General features: G+C 34.6%; 1 protein-coding gene across 1 annotated transcript in view; it reads right to left on the bottom strand.

The window, feature by feature from the left end:
• LOC136981990 (fat-like cadherin-related tumor suppressor homolog) overlaps positions 1-18,086 on the bottom strand; it is a 461,240-nt gene that overhangs the window by 123,663 nt on the left and 319,491 nt on the right. Inside the window, 2 exon segments of the mRNA XM_067278416.1 lie at positions 5,186-5,400; positions 17,455-17,841. Coding sequence (XP_067134517.1) covers positions 5,186-5,400; positions 17,455-17,841 — 602 coding nt within the window.

An 18,086-nucleotide genomic window follows, 5' to 3' on the forward strand; every position in this document is an offset into this window, starting at 1 on the left:
GGAGTCTTCTCTAGCCTGTGCCATTAATAACCATGCAAGATTATATCAAAATTTAAATACTTCTGGAAGCAAAAGCTGGCTTGGGGTCTGGGTGGTGCAATTGGTAGTGTGCTGCATGGCAAACGGAGGCTGTGGGTTCAAGCCCCACCTGGGTCAGTTTTCTTCTTCCAGAATGTTCTAAATTATTTATTAAATTATTAAAATTATAATTATTAATTTAGATAAGAGATGGCATCTAATGCTTACCTCTAGTACCAAATTTATTTGTATTAATTATTTGATTATAGCCACATTATAGCCAAAATATTTAAGGTGACAATTTTATTTTGTTGTGTCATGAATAAAGAAACAAAAATAATTTTTGTCCAAAAAAGATATTTTGTATATTATTAGTGAAAAATACTGTTAATAAAAAAGAAAAGAAAACTTTTATTTATGTTTCAAACTTTTTCAAAATTTTCCCAGCTTACATTGATGTCTGCAACAAAATTTTAACAGTTAACTGAAATGACGATAAATTTCAAGCTACAAATTTATTACGAATATCACAATGCTAACATCTTATTCTAACAATTATAGGAAAATGTAAATACCATATTTACACATGTATAGACCACACTTTTTGCTCTAAATTTTTTGACTGAAATTGGACTGCAGCATATACACAAGATAATGAATAATTTTAAAGCAATTTAAAATTAGGTAGGTGTCAACAAGCCACTGTACCATTGAAATTTGATGCCGAATCACTAGCTCACACTGTGCCATAAAATGTCTTCCCCAGCTGTAACTTCTGTTAAATTTGCTTTCGAGAATTCTCATATTTTGGGCAGTTCTTCAAGCTTCAAACTGAATCATTTCAACAGACAAAAAATTCCATTTGCCAAATTTCACAGATATATCTCAACAGATTTGCTTTCAGGTCAGAATATTTTGCTCTCTTTCCACGAAACAATTGCTGATTTTGTGATGTTTTCTCAATAGTATCCTTTGTTTGAATCCATCATCACACTTCTTTTCATCTACATCAAACTTTCTTCCTGCTTCATGATTTCCATTTTCTTGTGCAAAATGCACCTCTTGCAATTTAAACTTTGCTGTTTAACTCACTGCATTCAACCCAAGTTTAACATGCACTGAGTAGACACTCAACAATAAGCATTAACCATCACTTCATCCCTTTGGAATTTGCAGTGTTACTATATTTCTGTATACCTGCATCTCTACTCTCATCCCTCAATGGAATTTTGAGATTTTTATTTTTTTCCAAGTACATCAACTTCAGAAACAGGGTATGGCTTATATACACACGTGGCCTATACATGCATAAATATGGTAATCAAAAATGCTTTTTTCAAAAATTTTTATAATTGCAGAAGACAATGTAATAGAGCAATAACAACTGCTATTCTTTTTTGGAATTGCTATAACTGTAGATGAATACTATTCTTTAAAGATAAAACCAGTCTGAATTAATTAATTAAAAATGTGAGGTAAAACAGCAGCAAGTATTGAAAGAAAACCAATATAAAAAAAAGAATGGATATATTCAGGACTAAAATGTGTAGAATACAATTTTAGGATTTCATAAACATACTTGATCAAAAGAAAAGGGAATTCCAACAAGCAAAAATTATTGTAACATTGCCACAATGCCAGACTGTAATTTTTAATCGAATTTTTAATTTATTTAATTTAAAATATATCTTATGGTCTCGATCTGACATTAGTTGTGTCTTGTCCCTGTACATCACACTTTTCCCAGAGTCATGCCAGTCATCTATGTAACTCTGTTCTGGAGAAAATTTTTAAATTGAAATTACATGACTTCTAGTCTAGACCAGATGTTTGTACACAGTTAATTGGAGCTTCCTGTCCATAAACTTTCATCTATCTAACATCATTCTTGAAATTAAGGAAAGACACAGCCTGATGGACAACAGTAAAAAATTATAGGTCCACAATTTTTTAAAATTGCAACACAATTAAATTACTAGAATTAAGACTGAAAGGAAGAATTGTGTGAAATGTTAAATATTGTTTCTTAATCAATTTATAAATCTCTTTATTGTCTAGAATGTGACTATTAGAATGAGAAACAACATACTAAGAAAATCTAGTAATACATTCCCCATAAGGTTTTGGAATCAGAAGCAAACTTTTTTTTATAATCAAATGGAATTTTTTTACATAAATATCTCAAAGCTTAATAATTATATTAAAGTCAAATGATTGCCAGATTAAATCAGTCTATATTATCACTGCTATTAATAATTAAATACTGAGTAATTTGGCACTAGAGGACAGAAGAGAAAATTTAAGCACCTTCTAGAATTTTGTAAATTATTTAATAAATATTAATTAAATTATAATTTATTAAGTTTAATAAGAGATGGCATCTAATGCCTACCTCTAGTGTCAAATTACTCAGTGTTTAATTATTAATACAGGTGGCCCTCGAATTTCACACAATTCGCTATTTTCCACATATTTAAAAATTCAATGTTTTAGATTGTTTCAATCAACGTTTTGTTGATAATGAAAAAATTTTCTTTCATGCAGAACACTCATACACTACAAAGTGTGGTAGCTTGCTCTACCTTCTCGAACACATGTTACTTCCTACAATACAGACTTCTTGGAATCCTAATCACTACTATGTTCTGAGTAAAAAGTCAAAACAGTTTCAGTCTTGCATTAGGATGTGCGTCAACATGTTGTGTGTTTTGCCAATTTATTTGTTTATGTTTAAATATTTTATCCTTAGAAACTGATAAACATGAGTGAGAAACGAAGAAACTGCAGTGTTGATACAAACAAAAAGAAATTAAGGAGTCATAAACTTCATACAATCGAGACAAAGATAAAAATAATTAAATGTTGTGAAAACAGTGAATCTTTTGCTTCAATTGTGTTTGTATTGGGTTGTTCGGAAAGTTCGTAGCAATTTTTAAGAGAAATAAAATAAATTGTTTTAAAACTAAAAATATACTTTTATTCCATTATGTATGCGCCATAGTTTTTAATGACGTGTTGCCATCTATGGGGGAGCTTCATGATACCCTCTTCATAGAACTTTCTAGTTTTTCCTGCGAAAAACTGATCCACGTGGTTTTTGCAAGCTTCCAAACAATCAAAGTTTTTATCATGAAGGGAATTTTGCACAGAACGGAACAAATGGTAGTCTGACGAGGCAAGGTCGGGTGAGTAAGGGAAGTGGGGTAAAACATCCCAGCCTAGTTCCAATAATTTTTGGCGTGTTCGTAAAGACGTGTGAGGTCTGGCATTATCTTGGTGAAACACAATGCCTTTTCTATTGGCCAGTTCCGGATGTTTTTCTTTAATTGCCATGTTCAGCTTATCTAATTGGGAACAATACTTATCAGAATCAATTGTTTGATTCTGTGGAAGCAGCTCGTAGAACAGGATTCCTTTCCAGTCCCACCAGACAGTGAGCATGACCTTCTTTGGATGAAGACCGGCCTTTGGAGTTTTTAACGGTGATTCATTTTTCTTACCCCATGATCATTTTCGGCTGATGATGTTATAAATGATCCACTTTTCATCACCTGTCATTAAATGCTTCAGAAAAGGGTCATTTTCATTTCGTCTTTCAAGAGAATCACAAATTGAGATACGATCCAGTAAGTTTTTTTCCGTTAAGTCGTGAGGTATCCAAATGTCGTAACGATTCACGTATCCAAGCTTCTTTAGATGTTGAAATACAGTACTGTTTGATGACTTCACTATGTCTGCAATCTCTCGAGTTGTGTAATGAGGGTTTTCATCCAATAATGCTTTGATCTGGTTCTCTTCAATAACAGGAGGTCTTCCCGAGCGAGGAGCATCTTCAAGGCTGAAATTAACCACTTTAAATTTTGCAAACCACTTTCGAACAGTTGATTCTGAAACAGCACACGCACCATAAACATCACATATCTTTTTTGCTGTTTGTACAGCATTTTTGCCTTTACGAAAAAAGAAAAGAAACAAGTCGATAATGCACGTTGTTCGCATCCATTTTTGCAATGAGACAAATTAAACGCTATTTGAATAATCTTAACGTTTTTTTGTAACGGATGATTCTCAAGGTCATTTATCGTAATATTCATTGGTTTGTACAATTCTAATCATTTTTGCGTCAATCGGTGTCTCAACTGTCAGCTATCAAAAATCGCTATGAACTTTCCGAACAACCCAATACAATGTAAACAGATCTAGGATATGTTAAATTTTAAAAAATAAGAGTAAAATTAAGGAATACATTCAAAATTGTGGAAATATATCTTCAAAGATTGTTTCCAAAAGACACAGCATAGTATTGGATGAAATGGAAAGATATTTGTCATCATGGATTGAAGATCAACATCAAAATAATGTCTCTCTGAGTTTTTCAATTTTGAATAATTGAAAAACTCAGAGAGACATTATTTTGATGTTGATCTTCATGCAAATTAAAAGCCTTAGCTTTTAGTTTGCATAAAGATCAACAGATTGGAAGACTAGATTAAATGAAGATTCAAACAGTGTTTCAAGCAAGTAATGGCTGGTTTGACAAATTTAAAATGAGATATGGCATTCAACTAACTCTTGACAACTTTATAAAGAAAACACCCAAAAGCACTTAAACACGCCTTGTGAACTTCATTATGTATACATATTGATAAATATATACTTTAAAACACAGTTTTTGGTGCATATTTTTTTACATCCCTCTACTTTTGAACATTCAACATTCGCACGCACTTTCAGAAACCCATTATGTGCAAAATTCAAGGGCTGCCTGTAGTAGCAACAATATAACCCAATTTAATTTGGCAATCATTTAGTTTTAATGAAATTTTTCTTTATATTTAGTTTGATATTCCTGATATTATTTATGAGTTATGTCTTTTTAGTATTTTTTTTTTATTCAAAAATTAATCTTGGGTCCTGACTACTGTTTGACTAATAATGAGAAAAACCTGTTGTCCTTGTTATTAGCATAAGATCCAAAGATCATGTGTTGTTATATTCTGTTGTAATTAAATTAATTATGTTCATTGTGTAAAATGAGTTGTCATTTATTCCCTTAGCATGACCATCATTCTAATTATTGTCCTAACTTGTGTAATACTGGTTATTAGTTAATAAACCAAAATACAACTTTTCTACAAAAGTATATTATTTTAGAAATAAAGCATACCTGAATTATTTTATCACCAACAATAGCATCTTCTCTAATAACAGCACTATATGATGATTGCATAAATACAGGAGAATTATCATTTTCATCAATCACAGTAATATTAACAGTTGTCTGACCATATAAAGGTGGTGTTCCGCCATCCATGGCTTGAATGATTAACATATATTCATGTACAGTTTCATAATCTAATGATTTGGCCACTGATATTATGCCTACAAGAAGTATATCATATTATATAAAAATGTTCTTTAGAATACAATAAATAAGCAATAAAATTATTTAATTATCAGATTTATAAATAGCATACTTATACAAAAGATTAGACTATTGACTCTTGGGAATAGTTTTCAATCCATTATTATAATTCAAAATTAACATAAGAAAATAAAAAAATAAATATATTACAAAAGTATAAATAAACTTTACATTAAATATAAAAACAGGTTCCTAAAAATTCAAATTATTAAAAATACTGAATAAGCCAATTAACCATTACTACTAGATAAGGAAACATACCTTTTGATTTCCAGCAGTAGTTTAATACCATAAAAACGTTTTTGACTTATTCATAGGTCTTTCTCAGTTAAAACTAACAAATTGAATACATAAATAGTGTTTTGAGATTAAAATCAAACAAAATACAAATTTTGAAGTTTGGAAGTTCTAAACTTAAACAAATATAATATAAAACTCAATAAGTTTTAAATAGATGTACATGCCAAATATTAATATAAAATGTATACCACTGTCTGTCAGCATTATGTAAATACAGTAGAGCATCGATTATCTGAATCAATTGGAAACTGGGGTTGTTCAAAAAATTGATTTTCCAGATAATCGATTACGTATGAAAAAATATATTAACCTATCCCTATGTTAAAATTTGTTCGAATCCTGGCGTGTCCTTAACCTTTCAATAGTGGGATAGTCAGATATGGTGCTATCCCAAAGTAGTAGAGAATAAACATAGGAAATTTTTAAAGTATTCTTTCATGCGTTTTTTTCTCATTACCGTTTTGGAAACAGATTTTGTAAACAGTTATGTCTAGTAAAGAAAAGTCTTTGTTTATTGTTACATAATTCATTTTTTATGTGAATTTTTTTTTTGCAGTAGTTTTTAGTGATACCCCCAAAAGAATTTAATGGATATATTTGTTCCTCACCACTGCCACGCGATCGCCCATGATCAATATATCCATCGGTCACTGCAGAGTGGTTAAGTACCCTCTCATGGTCACACCAGTGCTGCCAGCTAAAACACACACACCAACAAAAATAATATTGAAGTATTCCAAGACATAGCCAAAGATTGCAGTGCCACAGCACTAGCAGAAATTTAAATTTTCCAACTGGAAAGCTTTTGATTAATTGATGTTTCGGTTGATCGGTATTCGGATAATCGATGCTCTACTGTATAATTTATTTTGCGAGTATTTTTGACAGTATTTAACAGTCCTCTTCAGCCAAAATCATTCATACAGAAAAAAACATTTGAATTCAAGAAAAATCACCCAAACATCAACCAATGTTTTATTTTTAAATTGTATGCAAGACAAGCAATTTAAAAAAAAATCTTGGTTGATGTTTTGGTTCTTATTCTTGAATACATTCCACATCATTTTCATTCAAGCCAACAACGTGGAATGTGAATTGAATGCATTGTAAAATATATACAGGAAATCCTTGATAGTTCGAAATTCAAAAGACAAAATAATCACAACTTCGAATTATTGTGTTTTGAATTATCCGAGATTTACATATTTCTGTCAGTGCCGTAACTAGGGCACTGCCAGCAGTGCCCAGGCACAGGGTGAAAACATTGGGGATGCAAAAATGACCTGGACCAAGTTTTGGGTCATAGTTTTGGGGCATAGTTACAGATGCTTGCACCGGGCGCATAAAAGGATAGTTACGGCGCTGATTTCTGTACAATATGCCAAACACCATGTAACTGATGTATTTTATGAAGCAAACAGAATATGGCTACATATACAGAATGCTATTTACATTAATTAATAATTAATGTAAATGACCATGTTGGGTAGAGGAAGAAGAGTTCTTGAAAGGTAAAGTGTGGGAGAAAGGAATGAAGAGAGAGAAAGACTAGTCTATCGTGCTATGGCTTTTGACTTTGCACTACTTAACACCTACTCTGAGAAGAAAGCAAACCAACTGATTACATACACGAGTGGAGGTAGATCCAGCCAGATTGTTTTTTTTCTTGTGCCACAGGAGACATCTGAGAGAAGTGAAAAACAGTAAGGTGTTAAATGGAGAAAGTGTTGCTGCCCAACATAAAGTTCTCCTGGTGGATTGTGACCTTCTTATGGACCATTGTAAGAATTGTGTTAGCCAGATTGAACAAAGTGTGGCCGTCAGCCATATTGTTTTCTTGTTTATTTTTTGTTTAGTTCATAAGTTGTAAATACATATATATATATTTTCTATCTTCCTTCTTCCTTCATTCTATTCTCTTATTTCCGTTCCTTTCTTCTTTGTCTCAACAATCTAACCGTTATCGCAGGATTACCCCTTCTAAGAACTAAGGGGGAGTGAGAACAAAAGAAAAGAAGAAGCCCTGAGGACTAAGTGGTAGAAGAACAAACACTTTTCTACTAGACCTTGAGAAGAACAGAAGTGTGAGCCAGTGATCGACCAGAAACGGGAAAAATCGAAAAGAGGCTGCAGGACCGTCGAGGCCAAAGGAATATAAACACAAAACCGAGGAAGCACCGACAGAATTGAAAAATGTCGAGGGCAGACAGCCGGACAAAGAAAAAGAGAGAAAAACGGCTGCTATTGTGGAAATACACTCCAGTGAAAATACCAATCAATGTAGACCCGGGTACCTTCCATCCGTTTCTATATACTTTCCGTCTGTCCTAAATCTATCTGTTTCCCCTTTCCTTTTTAGTTTTTAAGGTAGATATAAGTTTAGTTTTAAGTCGGGTGTAAAAAGCTTGAGTTATGAGCGCGGGTGTAATTCGTTGTATGTGGCGACCCCCCTTCCTCAGTGAAGTTCTTCCAGTTGGGATCATTTGTAATTAGAAAAGAAAAGAATTGTGTTCTGGAGGAGAAATAAAAGAACTTTTAATTGTGTATCAGTCTCTGTGTTCATACTTGTAACATGCATTCACGGGTTTACAAGCCTCTCTCTCCACAAACAACCACAAAAGGATCAAATGGTCGAGATTGAAAGAGGAGGAATTAAGGAAAGAGTTTAAGGTAAAAGTGTTAAAAGAAATCCAGTTTCCGGATGATGTACAAACATGGTGGTTGCTGAATAGTAACTGAATTTTGAAAGTTGGAGAAGACGTTTTAAGAAAAACTTCAGGAAAGATATCACCAGAAGGAAAGGAACTTTGTTGGCGAAATGCTGAGGTACAAACTGCAGTTAAACAAAAGAAAGAGGCAAAGAAAAGGTGGGATTTGATGGGAAGGCCTGAAGATAAAGAAACTTACCATTTGGCAAATAAAATGACTAAAAAGGCAGTGGCTATTGTGAAAGCAAAGGCTTTAGAAGAGGCTTATAAAGTTTTCGAAAGGAAAGGTGGTGGGTGAAAAGCAGTTGATGAGAATCGCCAAAGCAAGAGATAAGACATCAAAAGATTTTACCTCTATTAAACTGATCAAAGATGATAAAGACTTGACCCTTTCGTAATCTTGTATTACAAGATTACAAAAGGATCAAGGAAAGATGGAAAGAATATTTTAGGAATTTATTGAATAAAGAAAACCCCAGAACTTTATACGAGAATGGAGAGGCAAATGAAGGAGTGGTGCAAGATATTAGTAGAGAAGTGGAAAGTGTGCTTAGGAAAATGAAGATGGAGAAAGCAGTAGGCACTGATCAGATTCTGGTTGAGGCTTGGAGAAGTTTGGGTAAGGAAGGAATTAATATCCTCTGGGACCTTATGTAAAAACTCTGGCATCAGAAGATCCCAGATGAATGGAGAGAAGAGCATTCTGGTGCCGATCTTTAAAGGTAAAGGGGATGTACTGTACAGAAATGCGGAAATTACAGAGGTATAAAGTTATTGCCCCATACTATGAAGATTTGGGAGAAAATTGTAGAAAGAAGGATTAGGCAGGAATCTGAGATTGAAGAGGAAGTTTGGCTTTTTGCTGGAGAGGTATACGACTAATGCTATCTTTGCTCTAAAACAGCTGATGGAAAGGCACAGGGGAATGCAGGAAGATTTACACATAATATTCAAAGATCTAGAAAAGGCATATGATAGGGTATCAAGGCAACAGGTAGGAAGAGGTTTGAGGGAAAAGAATATTCCTGAAAAATATGTTAGGCTTGTCAAGGAAATGTATGAGGGAACAGAGACCCAAGTTAAGAGTAGTGTGGGCACTACAGAAGGGTTCTTTGTTATTGTTGGTTTACATCAGGGATCGGCCCTTAGCCCTTATTTGTTTGACCTGATAAAGGACGTGTTGGTGTGTGATGTGAAGTGTGAGGCTTTGTGAAATATGCTGTTTGTGGATGATATTGTACTGTGTAAACTTTCCCAAATCTAGGCTGAGAAGAAACTGGAAGACTGGAGGAAAGTTTTGGAAGAAAGGGGCATGAAGATTAGCAGAACTAAAACAGCTTATATTGTGGCTGTACGCCTTTATTTATGTATAGTTTTTAGTTTAATTTATATTCTATTTCTATAAATCTATCCTTCTTTCCAATTTTCTTTGTTTCATTGTCTCGAACTTCTGAGAACTCAGACTTACCTGTAGCCCACCAGGAGGTAGGGGAAACAATAGACGGCGACGAGCCTGTTGGGAAAAAGAACATTCCACTGGACATTCTTTGGCCAGACACGAACGAAGAAAGACGTGTGGCTGCGAACCTCAAGATTGAGAAATTGGCGAGCGCTGTGGAATAGAACCAACAGGAATAGATCGAGAAGAGAATCCGATCAGTAGAAGAAAACGCTAAGAAACCATCATTTTAAGAGAGAGCATACAAGCATTATAAGTCGAAACAAGGATCTGCGTCCAACAACAGCCAAGAAATTGGGTACCAATCTATCCTATAATCCTTCTTACTTCCCTTTTTCTTCTATCCCTTTCTATTAGTTTAAGTCCGATTAAATTTCGCGCGCGTTAGTTAAGTAGTATTGTCGGGCGGCATTTGTAACAGAACTGTACTATGCAGATTACAGTTATGATACGAACACCAAGGAACAGCGGAAATATATAAAGAATTTGTACCATTTATTTCCAACGCAAAATTAAATTTATTTTAATTGATCAACATGTGTGTTTTTCTTTTGCATTGTACTTTTCACAATATGACTCTAAATGGTAGAGATGAGTGTAATATTAAAATCCAAAATGTGCTGCTCTCTTTCATACCGAGTTTTAAATATCTTAGGACATTTGTCGAGATGGGAGGAGGATTGGACTCGGAGGTGCAGCATAGAATTCAATGTGGATAGATGAACTGGAGGAAGCTGAACGGTGTGTTACGTGATAAGAAAGTTAGCTGCAATCTGAAAGGAAAATTGTATAAATCAGTTGTTAGACCTGCAATATGTTATATGGAGCTGAGACATACGCAATAAAAGAGCCCAAGACACACCTTATTCCAAGTTGTGATTGGCTCTGTGATTTGTAACGGAAGAGTATATATATCAGATTGGAGAGGAATAGCTGAAAAGTCTTTAGCATTGTGGGAGAGAGTGAAAACTGAGGAACTACTGAAAGCTAATCAAAGGTTATTATTTCTGGCAATTTCCTTGTGCAGGGCAGTCAGTCTTTGTCATACATAGCACCCTTGTATATGGTGTCATAAGCGTGATTGTTATGCATGATGGAGGTGGCAGAGGAATGACAATGAATTAGATGTTTGATGATGTTTGGAGAATAGCCATGTTGTCTAGCATAGCAGGTGACAGTTTGGAGTTCCTTATTCCTATCTTAAGTGTCAGAAAAATGGGTAAGGGCTCAGTGAATTAAGTAACTGAAGTCAGCCATCTTAAAGAAAAAAAAATTGTGAGAATGGGCAGGTATGAAGATTGGATGATTTGTAAGCTTCCTGCAGACTTTAGTTGAGATGTATCCACTGGATAAGGTAATTTGGAGGTCAAGGAAGTGGCCTCCATTCTTGCTCACTGTCAGATACTTTTTCATTGGTCTTCTTCTTCCTTTCTGAGAATTTTGCCTTCAAGGATAGTTTTTAGAAATTATTGTCCTAATAATATGATCTATAAATTTTCCTCTTACCTGTTTCCTATATTAACTTTTTTCGTTCTGTCACTTCCCTGAGAATTGTTTCATTTGTTTTCTGTTCAATTTAACTTATTTTATTTACTCTCCTCCATTTTTCACATTTCTGCTGCTTTCAGACAGCTTCTCTCTTGCTTTCCTAATGTCAAGTATTCACTTCCACACAGAAAACTGTCCAAGAGAAATGTCTTAGTAAATATTTTCTTTGCTTCCATACTGAAGTGTTTTGATATTAAAAGACTTATTTTGCTTTGGAAAGCTTGTTTCATTAGTCTAATCCTGGATGAAGATTGATTTTGTGGTCTGAATGTTGGCAATCAAACAAGATATTAAAGAATTCAGTTTTCAGAAACGAACAAAGTAAAATTTAATAATCATCATCAACCTTGGGCTCATTGACTGTTGGAGTCTTACGCCTTTTCCACTATTTTCTTCCATTTCTCTCTATCCATTGCTGTTTTCTCAATTCCTGTACCTCCACTCCACTTCTTTGTGTCATCAATCCATTCTCTATATGGTCTGCCTCTTTTATTGGATCCATCCGTAATACCATATTCTAAAGTCTTAATTTTTCTGTTTTCATTCATTCTTGTAATGTGTCCACAAACAGTTGAAGTTTTCATTGTATAATTTTTTGTAAGAGATTCTTTTTCATATATATCCAATTATAAAGTTCTTCGTTTGTGACTTTCTGCATCCATCCTATTTGTAAGATCTTTCTGTAACAGTGTCTTTCAAATGCTACTATTTTTCTTTCCATATCTTTAGTTATTACCCATGTCTCACAGGCATACAGCATGCAGGAGAAGATGCAGGTGTTCAATACTTTTAATTTTGTCTGCAAACTAATTGCTTTACTTTTCCAGATTTTGTCCATTGCTTTCAAATTTGTTTTTGCCTAGACAATTCTAATCTCTATTTCTTTTTTACAATCCAGATTACAGGTTAGTTTGCTTCCTAAATATGTAATGCTCTCTACATTTTCAATTTCTTTCCCATCTACTAGGATATTTCTTGTCATGTTGTTATCAGCAAATATCATTGTCTTAGTTTTTTCGCTATTGATAGTTAGTCCATATCTTTTTCCTTCTTCATTAAGCCGATGTAATGTTTTCTCTAATTGTTCTCCATTTTCTTCAATGATAACTATGTCATCTGCAATTCTCAGGTTATTGAATTCTACACTGTGAACTGATGTTCCTTGATTCTCTTGCATCATCTTATCCATGACTCTTTCTAAGAGACTTATGAAGATAGTTGGGGATCTCCCTGTCTGGTGCCTCATTCTGGTTTGATCCAGTTTCCTAGCTCCCCATGCAATCTCACAGCTGCTTCTACATTATCATTAATATAACAGCAGGTTTATTAGTTTATGATCCACTCCATAAAATTTTAGCACTGCCAAGGTGGCTTTTTGGTCTACACTGTCGAATGCCTTCTGAAAGTCCACAAAACAGGAATAGATGTTTTTCTGCTTTCTTCTTGCCTTTTCAACTAATATCTGTAATGTTAGTATCTCCTGCATTGTACTTCTGTCTTTCCTGAAACCTGCCTGTTCATCTGCTAAGTGTTCTTCCATCAGTCTCTTCTCTTAGTCTCAGTCCTTTAAGATCATCAAAATTTTTCCTATGAGGCTTTTTAGGGCAATCGTTCTATAATTTTTGCACTCCAACATGCAACCTTTCTTATGTATTGTCAGCAATACTGATTTTGCCCATTCTTTAGGTATCTTTCCTTGTTTCCATACCTCATTGCACACTTGGTGTATCTCGTCAATTAAGCTTTCGCCTCTATGCTTAATCATTTCTCCCGTGATTTTGTCATGTCTGGGACTCATTGTCTTTTAACCGTTTCACTGCCCTTTCAACTTTCTCCCTCATAATATCATTTTGATTTTCAACACTTGGTGGCAATATCTTCCTTAATTCAGTTACTAGATTCTCTAATACATCTGTATCTAATGTTTTCTTGTATAGTTCAGAGCAATAACTTGTCCACCTCTGTAGGACTTTCACTCTCTCCACTAAAACCTCTCCCTTCTCGTCTTTTGATTGCCATTTGCTTTGGTTTCTATTTCTGGTTGACATTTCTGATAATCTTATATACTTCTCTAGTCTTACATTCACCATAATATTTTTCTATGTTTCTACACTGATCCTCTAGCCATTTCGCTTTATCCATCCTAACTGCTTTTTTCTCTTCATTGCCTTTTACCTTATACTGTTTCTCCAACTCTTCAGAAATGTCTCTTCTAAGCTTAAGATCTCCTTTCTCTTGGACAAGCTTTAGGGTCTCTTGTGTGATCCATTTCTTGTTGATTTTTTCCTCTTCTGGTAGGGTTTGCTCAATTGCTTCTCTTATTGCCTTTGTTATTTCTTCCACTCTTGTGTCTAGCTCTTTCATCCTGTCTAGGGTTTTTATCTTCTTCTCAAGTGTATTTCTATATATGCTTCCTATTTTCTCATCGTTTAGCTTTGAAATGTCTCTTTTCTTTTGGAAATGTGCATTAACTTTCTTCTTCAGTTTTACCTTTATGTTTGCAATGACTAAGCTGTGATCAGAATCTATGTTGGCTCCCTGAAAGGTTTGACACTGTTGAACTGATGCTGACCATCTCCTTTGGATCAAAATCATATCAATCATGTTTCTTGTTGTTCCATCACTTGATCTCCATGTCCATTTTCTACAGTTCTTTTGCTGGAATTTGGTGTTGTATATCATTAAATCTTTATCTACAGCAAATTCAAGCAGTCTTTCCCAACCTTCATTATTATTTCCAATCTTAGCATTCCAGTCACCTCCAATCATAATCACATCTCTCTGCGGTGTTTTCTCTATTACCGTGCTTAGTTCTTTATAGAAAAGTTCAATCTCCTCTTCACTGCTATCTGAGGTAGGTGCATATACCTGGATTACTGATATATTAAATGGCTTTGCTTCAAACCTTGCCATCATCAATCTTGCACAAACTGGATTGTATCCTAACAATGCTGCTTGTGCTCTTTTACTAAGCAGAAATCCAACACCAGCTTCATGCCTTGTATCATTTCCCTGACCAGATGACTTCACCACCATTCAGTTCTCCCGATGCTGTCCAGCACATCTCTGCTAAGCTTAATATGTCGCATCGATATCTTTCTATTTCCTTCCGAAGAAGCTCTAGTTTTCCAGGAGACCATAATGTTTTGACATTCCAAGATCCTACTGAAAGGATTTGTGTTGCTGGATGAATCTTTCTTTTCTTTATTTCGGTAGCCAATTTTTCGATCCAACCCTGATTGCCCTGTTGGTGTTGCAGACCTTGTTTATCCGGAGGACATCCATAAGATTTAATGATCTCATTTAAACAAATAAAGGTTTCTTTATATAAAACAGAAAACAAAAGGTAAATTGTGTGGAAAAGGCCAAAGTCAAGGAAATGTAGTTAGAAAGAAATCGAGTTTAGTTGCAAAGTTTACCTCTCCTGTGCCCCCCTGAAGGATTTTGAATTGTCATCAGAAGACAAGAGGAGGCCAATCAAAGAATGGAATTGGAGTAAAACATATAAAAATGCATGATTCAAGGATATAACGGTCTTGGTTCATAGTTCTCCCATCTTGAACTTTTGTGATTCAGTAGAGAATCAATGGAAGATTTCCCAACATCGTTGGAATAAACCTCCCTCTGCTGTGCTGTCCTGTTCCACCCAGGTTCACCTATTTGCCAGACAAATATTCCTCAAAGTTGTGCTATGTGCCCTGGGGCCATCAATCTTCACATTGTCCTTGCAGGACCAAAAAGAAATGACAACCAGAACATTCAGACTTTATTCAGACTTGCTTCTCACTCCTTGAGCTGTGTGACTACTTAATTTAAAGAACTGTTGTAAGAAAAGGTTTTATATTTTGATAAATGGATTAATGATGGAAAGCCTGTCTCAGAGGGTCTTTTATGCTCACATATAATAGTCGTGACCTCTTGACTGTAACGCCTGGTCAGCCAGCCTCACACTTCTGTGATTTTGCTCCCTAAATAAGTAAAATTTCTTACTTGTTCCACCTTCTTTCTGTCAATCATGATATTGATTAGATTTTGTCTTTCTGGTGATCTTTTCTATTACCATCACCTTTGTTTTCTTAATCTTTATCTTCAAACCCTATTGATATAAGTTTCTGTGCAGTATACAAACCTATTGTGGCTGTCAGCCATATTGTTATATGTATTTTAGTTATATTCTTTATTTTTCTTTATATTTGATTCTTCCCTTTTGTCATAACTTCCTTCTAGAAGCTTCTGCCAACGAAACAGCCATTCTTAGTCAAGATCTCAGAACAGATGGTAGGACAGGGCAGTGCTCTGATTTTGAGAAGAGACAAAGGGGATTGCAAAGCCAAGAAAAACCGTAGAGATAGAGGATTTAAAAAAGAAGGATTGTAAGGACAGTGCATATGACTGGAGATCTCCAAGGCACCAAGTTTGTAGAGGAGAGAGACATTCGAAAGCATAATATTGAGAAGACACCTTCCATATTAGCACCTACTAACTTAAGGAAACCCAGGTATTTTCTACCTTCCTCTGTCTATCTGACATACTTTCCTGAGTCTCTGCTTCTTCCTTTTTTCCTTTGGTTTAAGATAGATATAAGATTAGTTGTAAGTTGATTGAATTTTTACTGTGTGTATATACGTGCATTACTTTTAGTAATTAGTAATACTAATATCTGTAAAGTTGGGATCTGTACTAAAAGAACCAGTTTAGAGAGAAATAAAGGATATTTTGTTTATAAATCTGTTTTATGTATCCCTCTTAGTAATGTTTGTTCGTAGGCCTTACTATTTCCCCATATAAACAACCACACTATTGTGGCCGTCGGCCATATTATTCGCGTATTTATATTTTTTTATGTAATATAAGTTAGTTTTAGTAATTTTTTTGTCTCTTTGTCTTGTCTATCCTCTAAAACTTTCCTTTCCACTTCCTGTACCCTCTGGGTGGGATTACCGTTTCAAAGAAGTAAACAATGGAAACAATAGAAGAGCAAGACCCCGAGGGCTTCGGAGAGAGTAGGGGAGTCACTTTTGGACTGGACGGCGGAGAGAGAGGGCAGAGAAAAAGATGAAGCTCAAACAGTGTGCATAGGTTAAGAGCAAAAAGAAAAGTAACAAAGACTACGAGCCGAAAAGGTCAGGCCTAAGAAAGGAAGGGAATTTCCGAGGCTATCGTAGGGAGAGTTAAAGCGAACTACAGAAGAACAAGAAGTTCACCGAAAGAACAGAAGGTTCATAATAATCAAGCAGGACTCAAGAGTGGTGTCTCACCAAAGTAGACACACTAAGAAAAGAAAATCCCGGGTATTTCCTTCTTCTATTTCTACCTCCACCTAATTTTATTTTTCTTCTCTTCTAGTTATAATTAGGATAAGCTTAGTTTTAAGGTCTTCACGCGTCGGACTTTGTCGGGTTCCGTTTCGAATGCGTCCTTTGTTGCATACTGAGGGACAGAACGCCTGTACGACGTTTTACTTTATGAAGTTGGGATCTGCAAAGAACCTGTTTTGTTCTTTTCTGGCGAAAATAAAAAATCATATCTTGTTAAAAGTATAATCTGATTCGTTTATTTTTTTTCAGTCCATTTGCGGAACATATTACCTCGCCACAAATCACCACCTATAATGCATCTATGCAAATCCTTATGGATTGAAAATCAAATTAGACCAATAAAGTGTCATAAATGTGCATTTCCTGATGTCTCACTCACACTAAAAGAAAATGCCATCCCCACAAATATTTACAGAAAACCAACTTATAACCCACTGTTTATACCATGGATGTCCCAGGATTCAATCAGCTATAAACTGGCAGCATCCAGGACTCTTATCAGAAGAGCCCATGAACATGTAATACCGAATATGAGATCTTAAATACGCTAGAGCCATCAAACACCAATTTAGATTTAAACTAAAACTGCAGTAGCTATGACCGAGAGTTGCATGCTAGAAAAGAAAGGGGTTTAAACAAAATACACAGTGGTTAATAATAAATTTGTTTTATTTTTACCTGATTTTGGATGAATTGTAAAATCAACTAATCCATTTCCATCAATTAAACTGTATGAAATTTCAGCATTTATTCCACTATCTCTGCTTGTTGCAGCAACTCTTATTACTTTAGTTCCTGGAGTAGAAATTTCTGAAACTGTAGCAAAGTAAAATCGTTGAGTGAATTCAGGAGGATTATCATTAACATCTTGAACCATAACCAATAATGTTGCCGATGTTGATAACTGAGGTGTGCCATGATCTTCTGCTTGAATAGTTAAATTGTACATAGCTTTCTCTTCCCTGTCTAATGGTTTTTTTAGTTGAACAATGCCTGTTATTTTATCGATAGCAAAATGTTCATGAGCAGAATCAACAAAAGAATATGTTATCTTCCTGTTATATCCTATTATAAAAAAAAATTAATTCATTAAGTAATTTATTAATATAAAGAAATATAGTGCTCTATAAAATTAGCAAACTCAAAAAGCTTTTCTTTCTACTTTACATTTATTAATACTGTTTATACTCAATTTTACAAAACCTGACAGCAGACAAAAATCTACTTATTCAAAGTTGTGTCAGAATGAATATACATTATTTTGGCATCTCAGACTGACTGTTAGTGCCTAGAATATCTACAAAATAACA

This window comes from Centruroides vittatus, unplaced genomic scaffold (assembly GCF_030686945.1).
Source record: "Centruroides vittatus isolate TY-2023 unplaced genomic scaffold, ASM3068694v2 contig_8, whole genome shotgun sequence".
NCBI lineage: Eukaryota > Metazoa > Arthropoda > Arachnida > Scorpiones > Buthidae > Centruroides > Centruroides vittatus.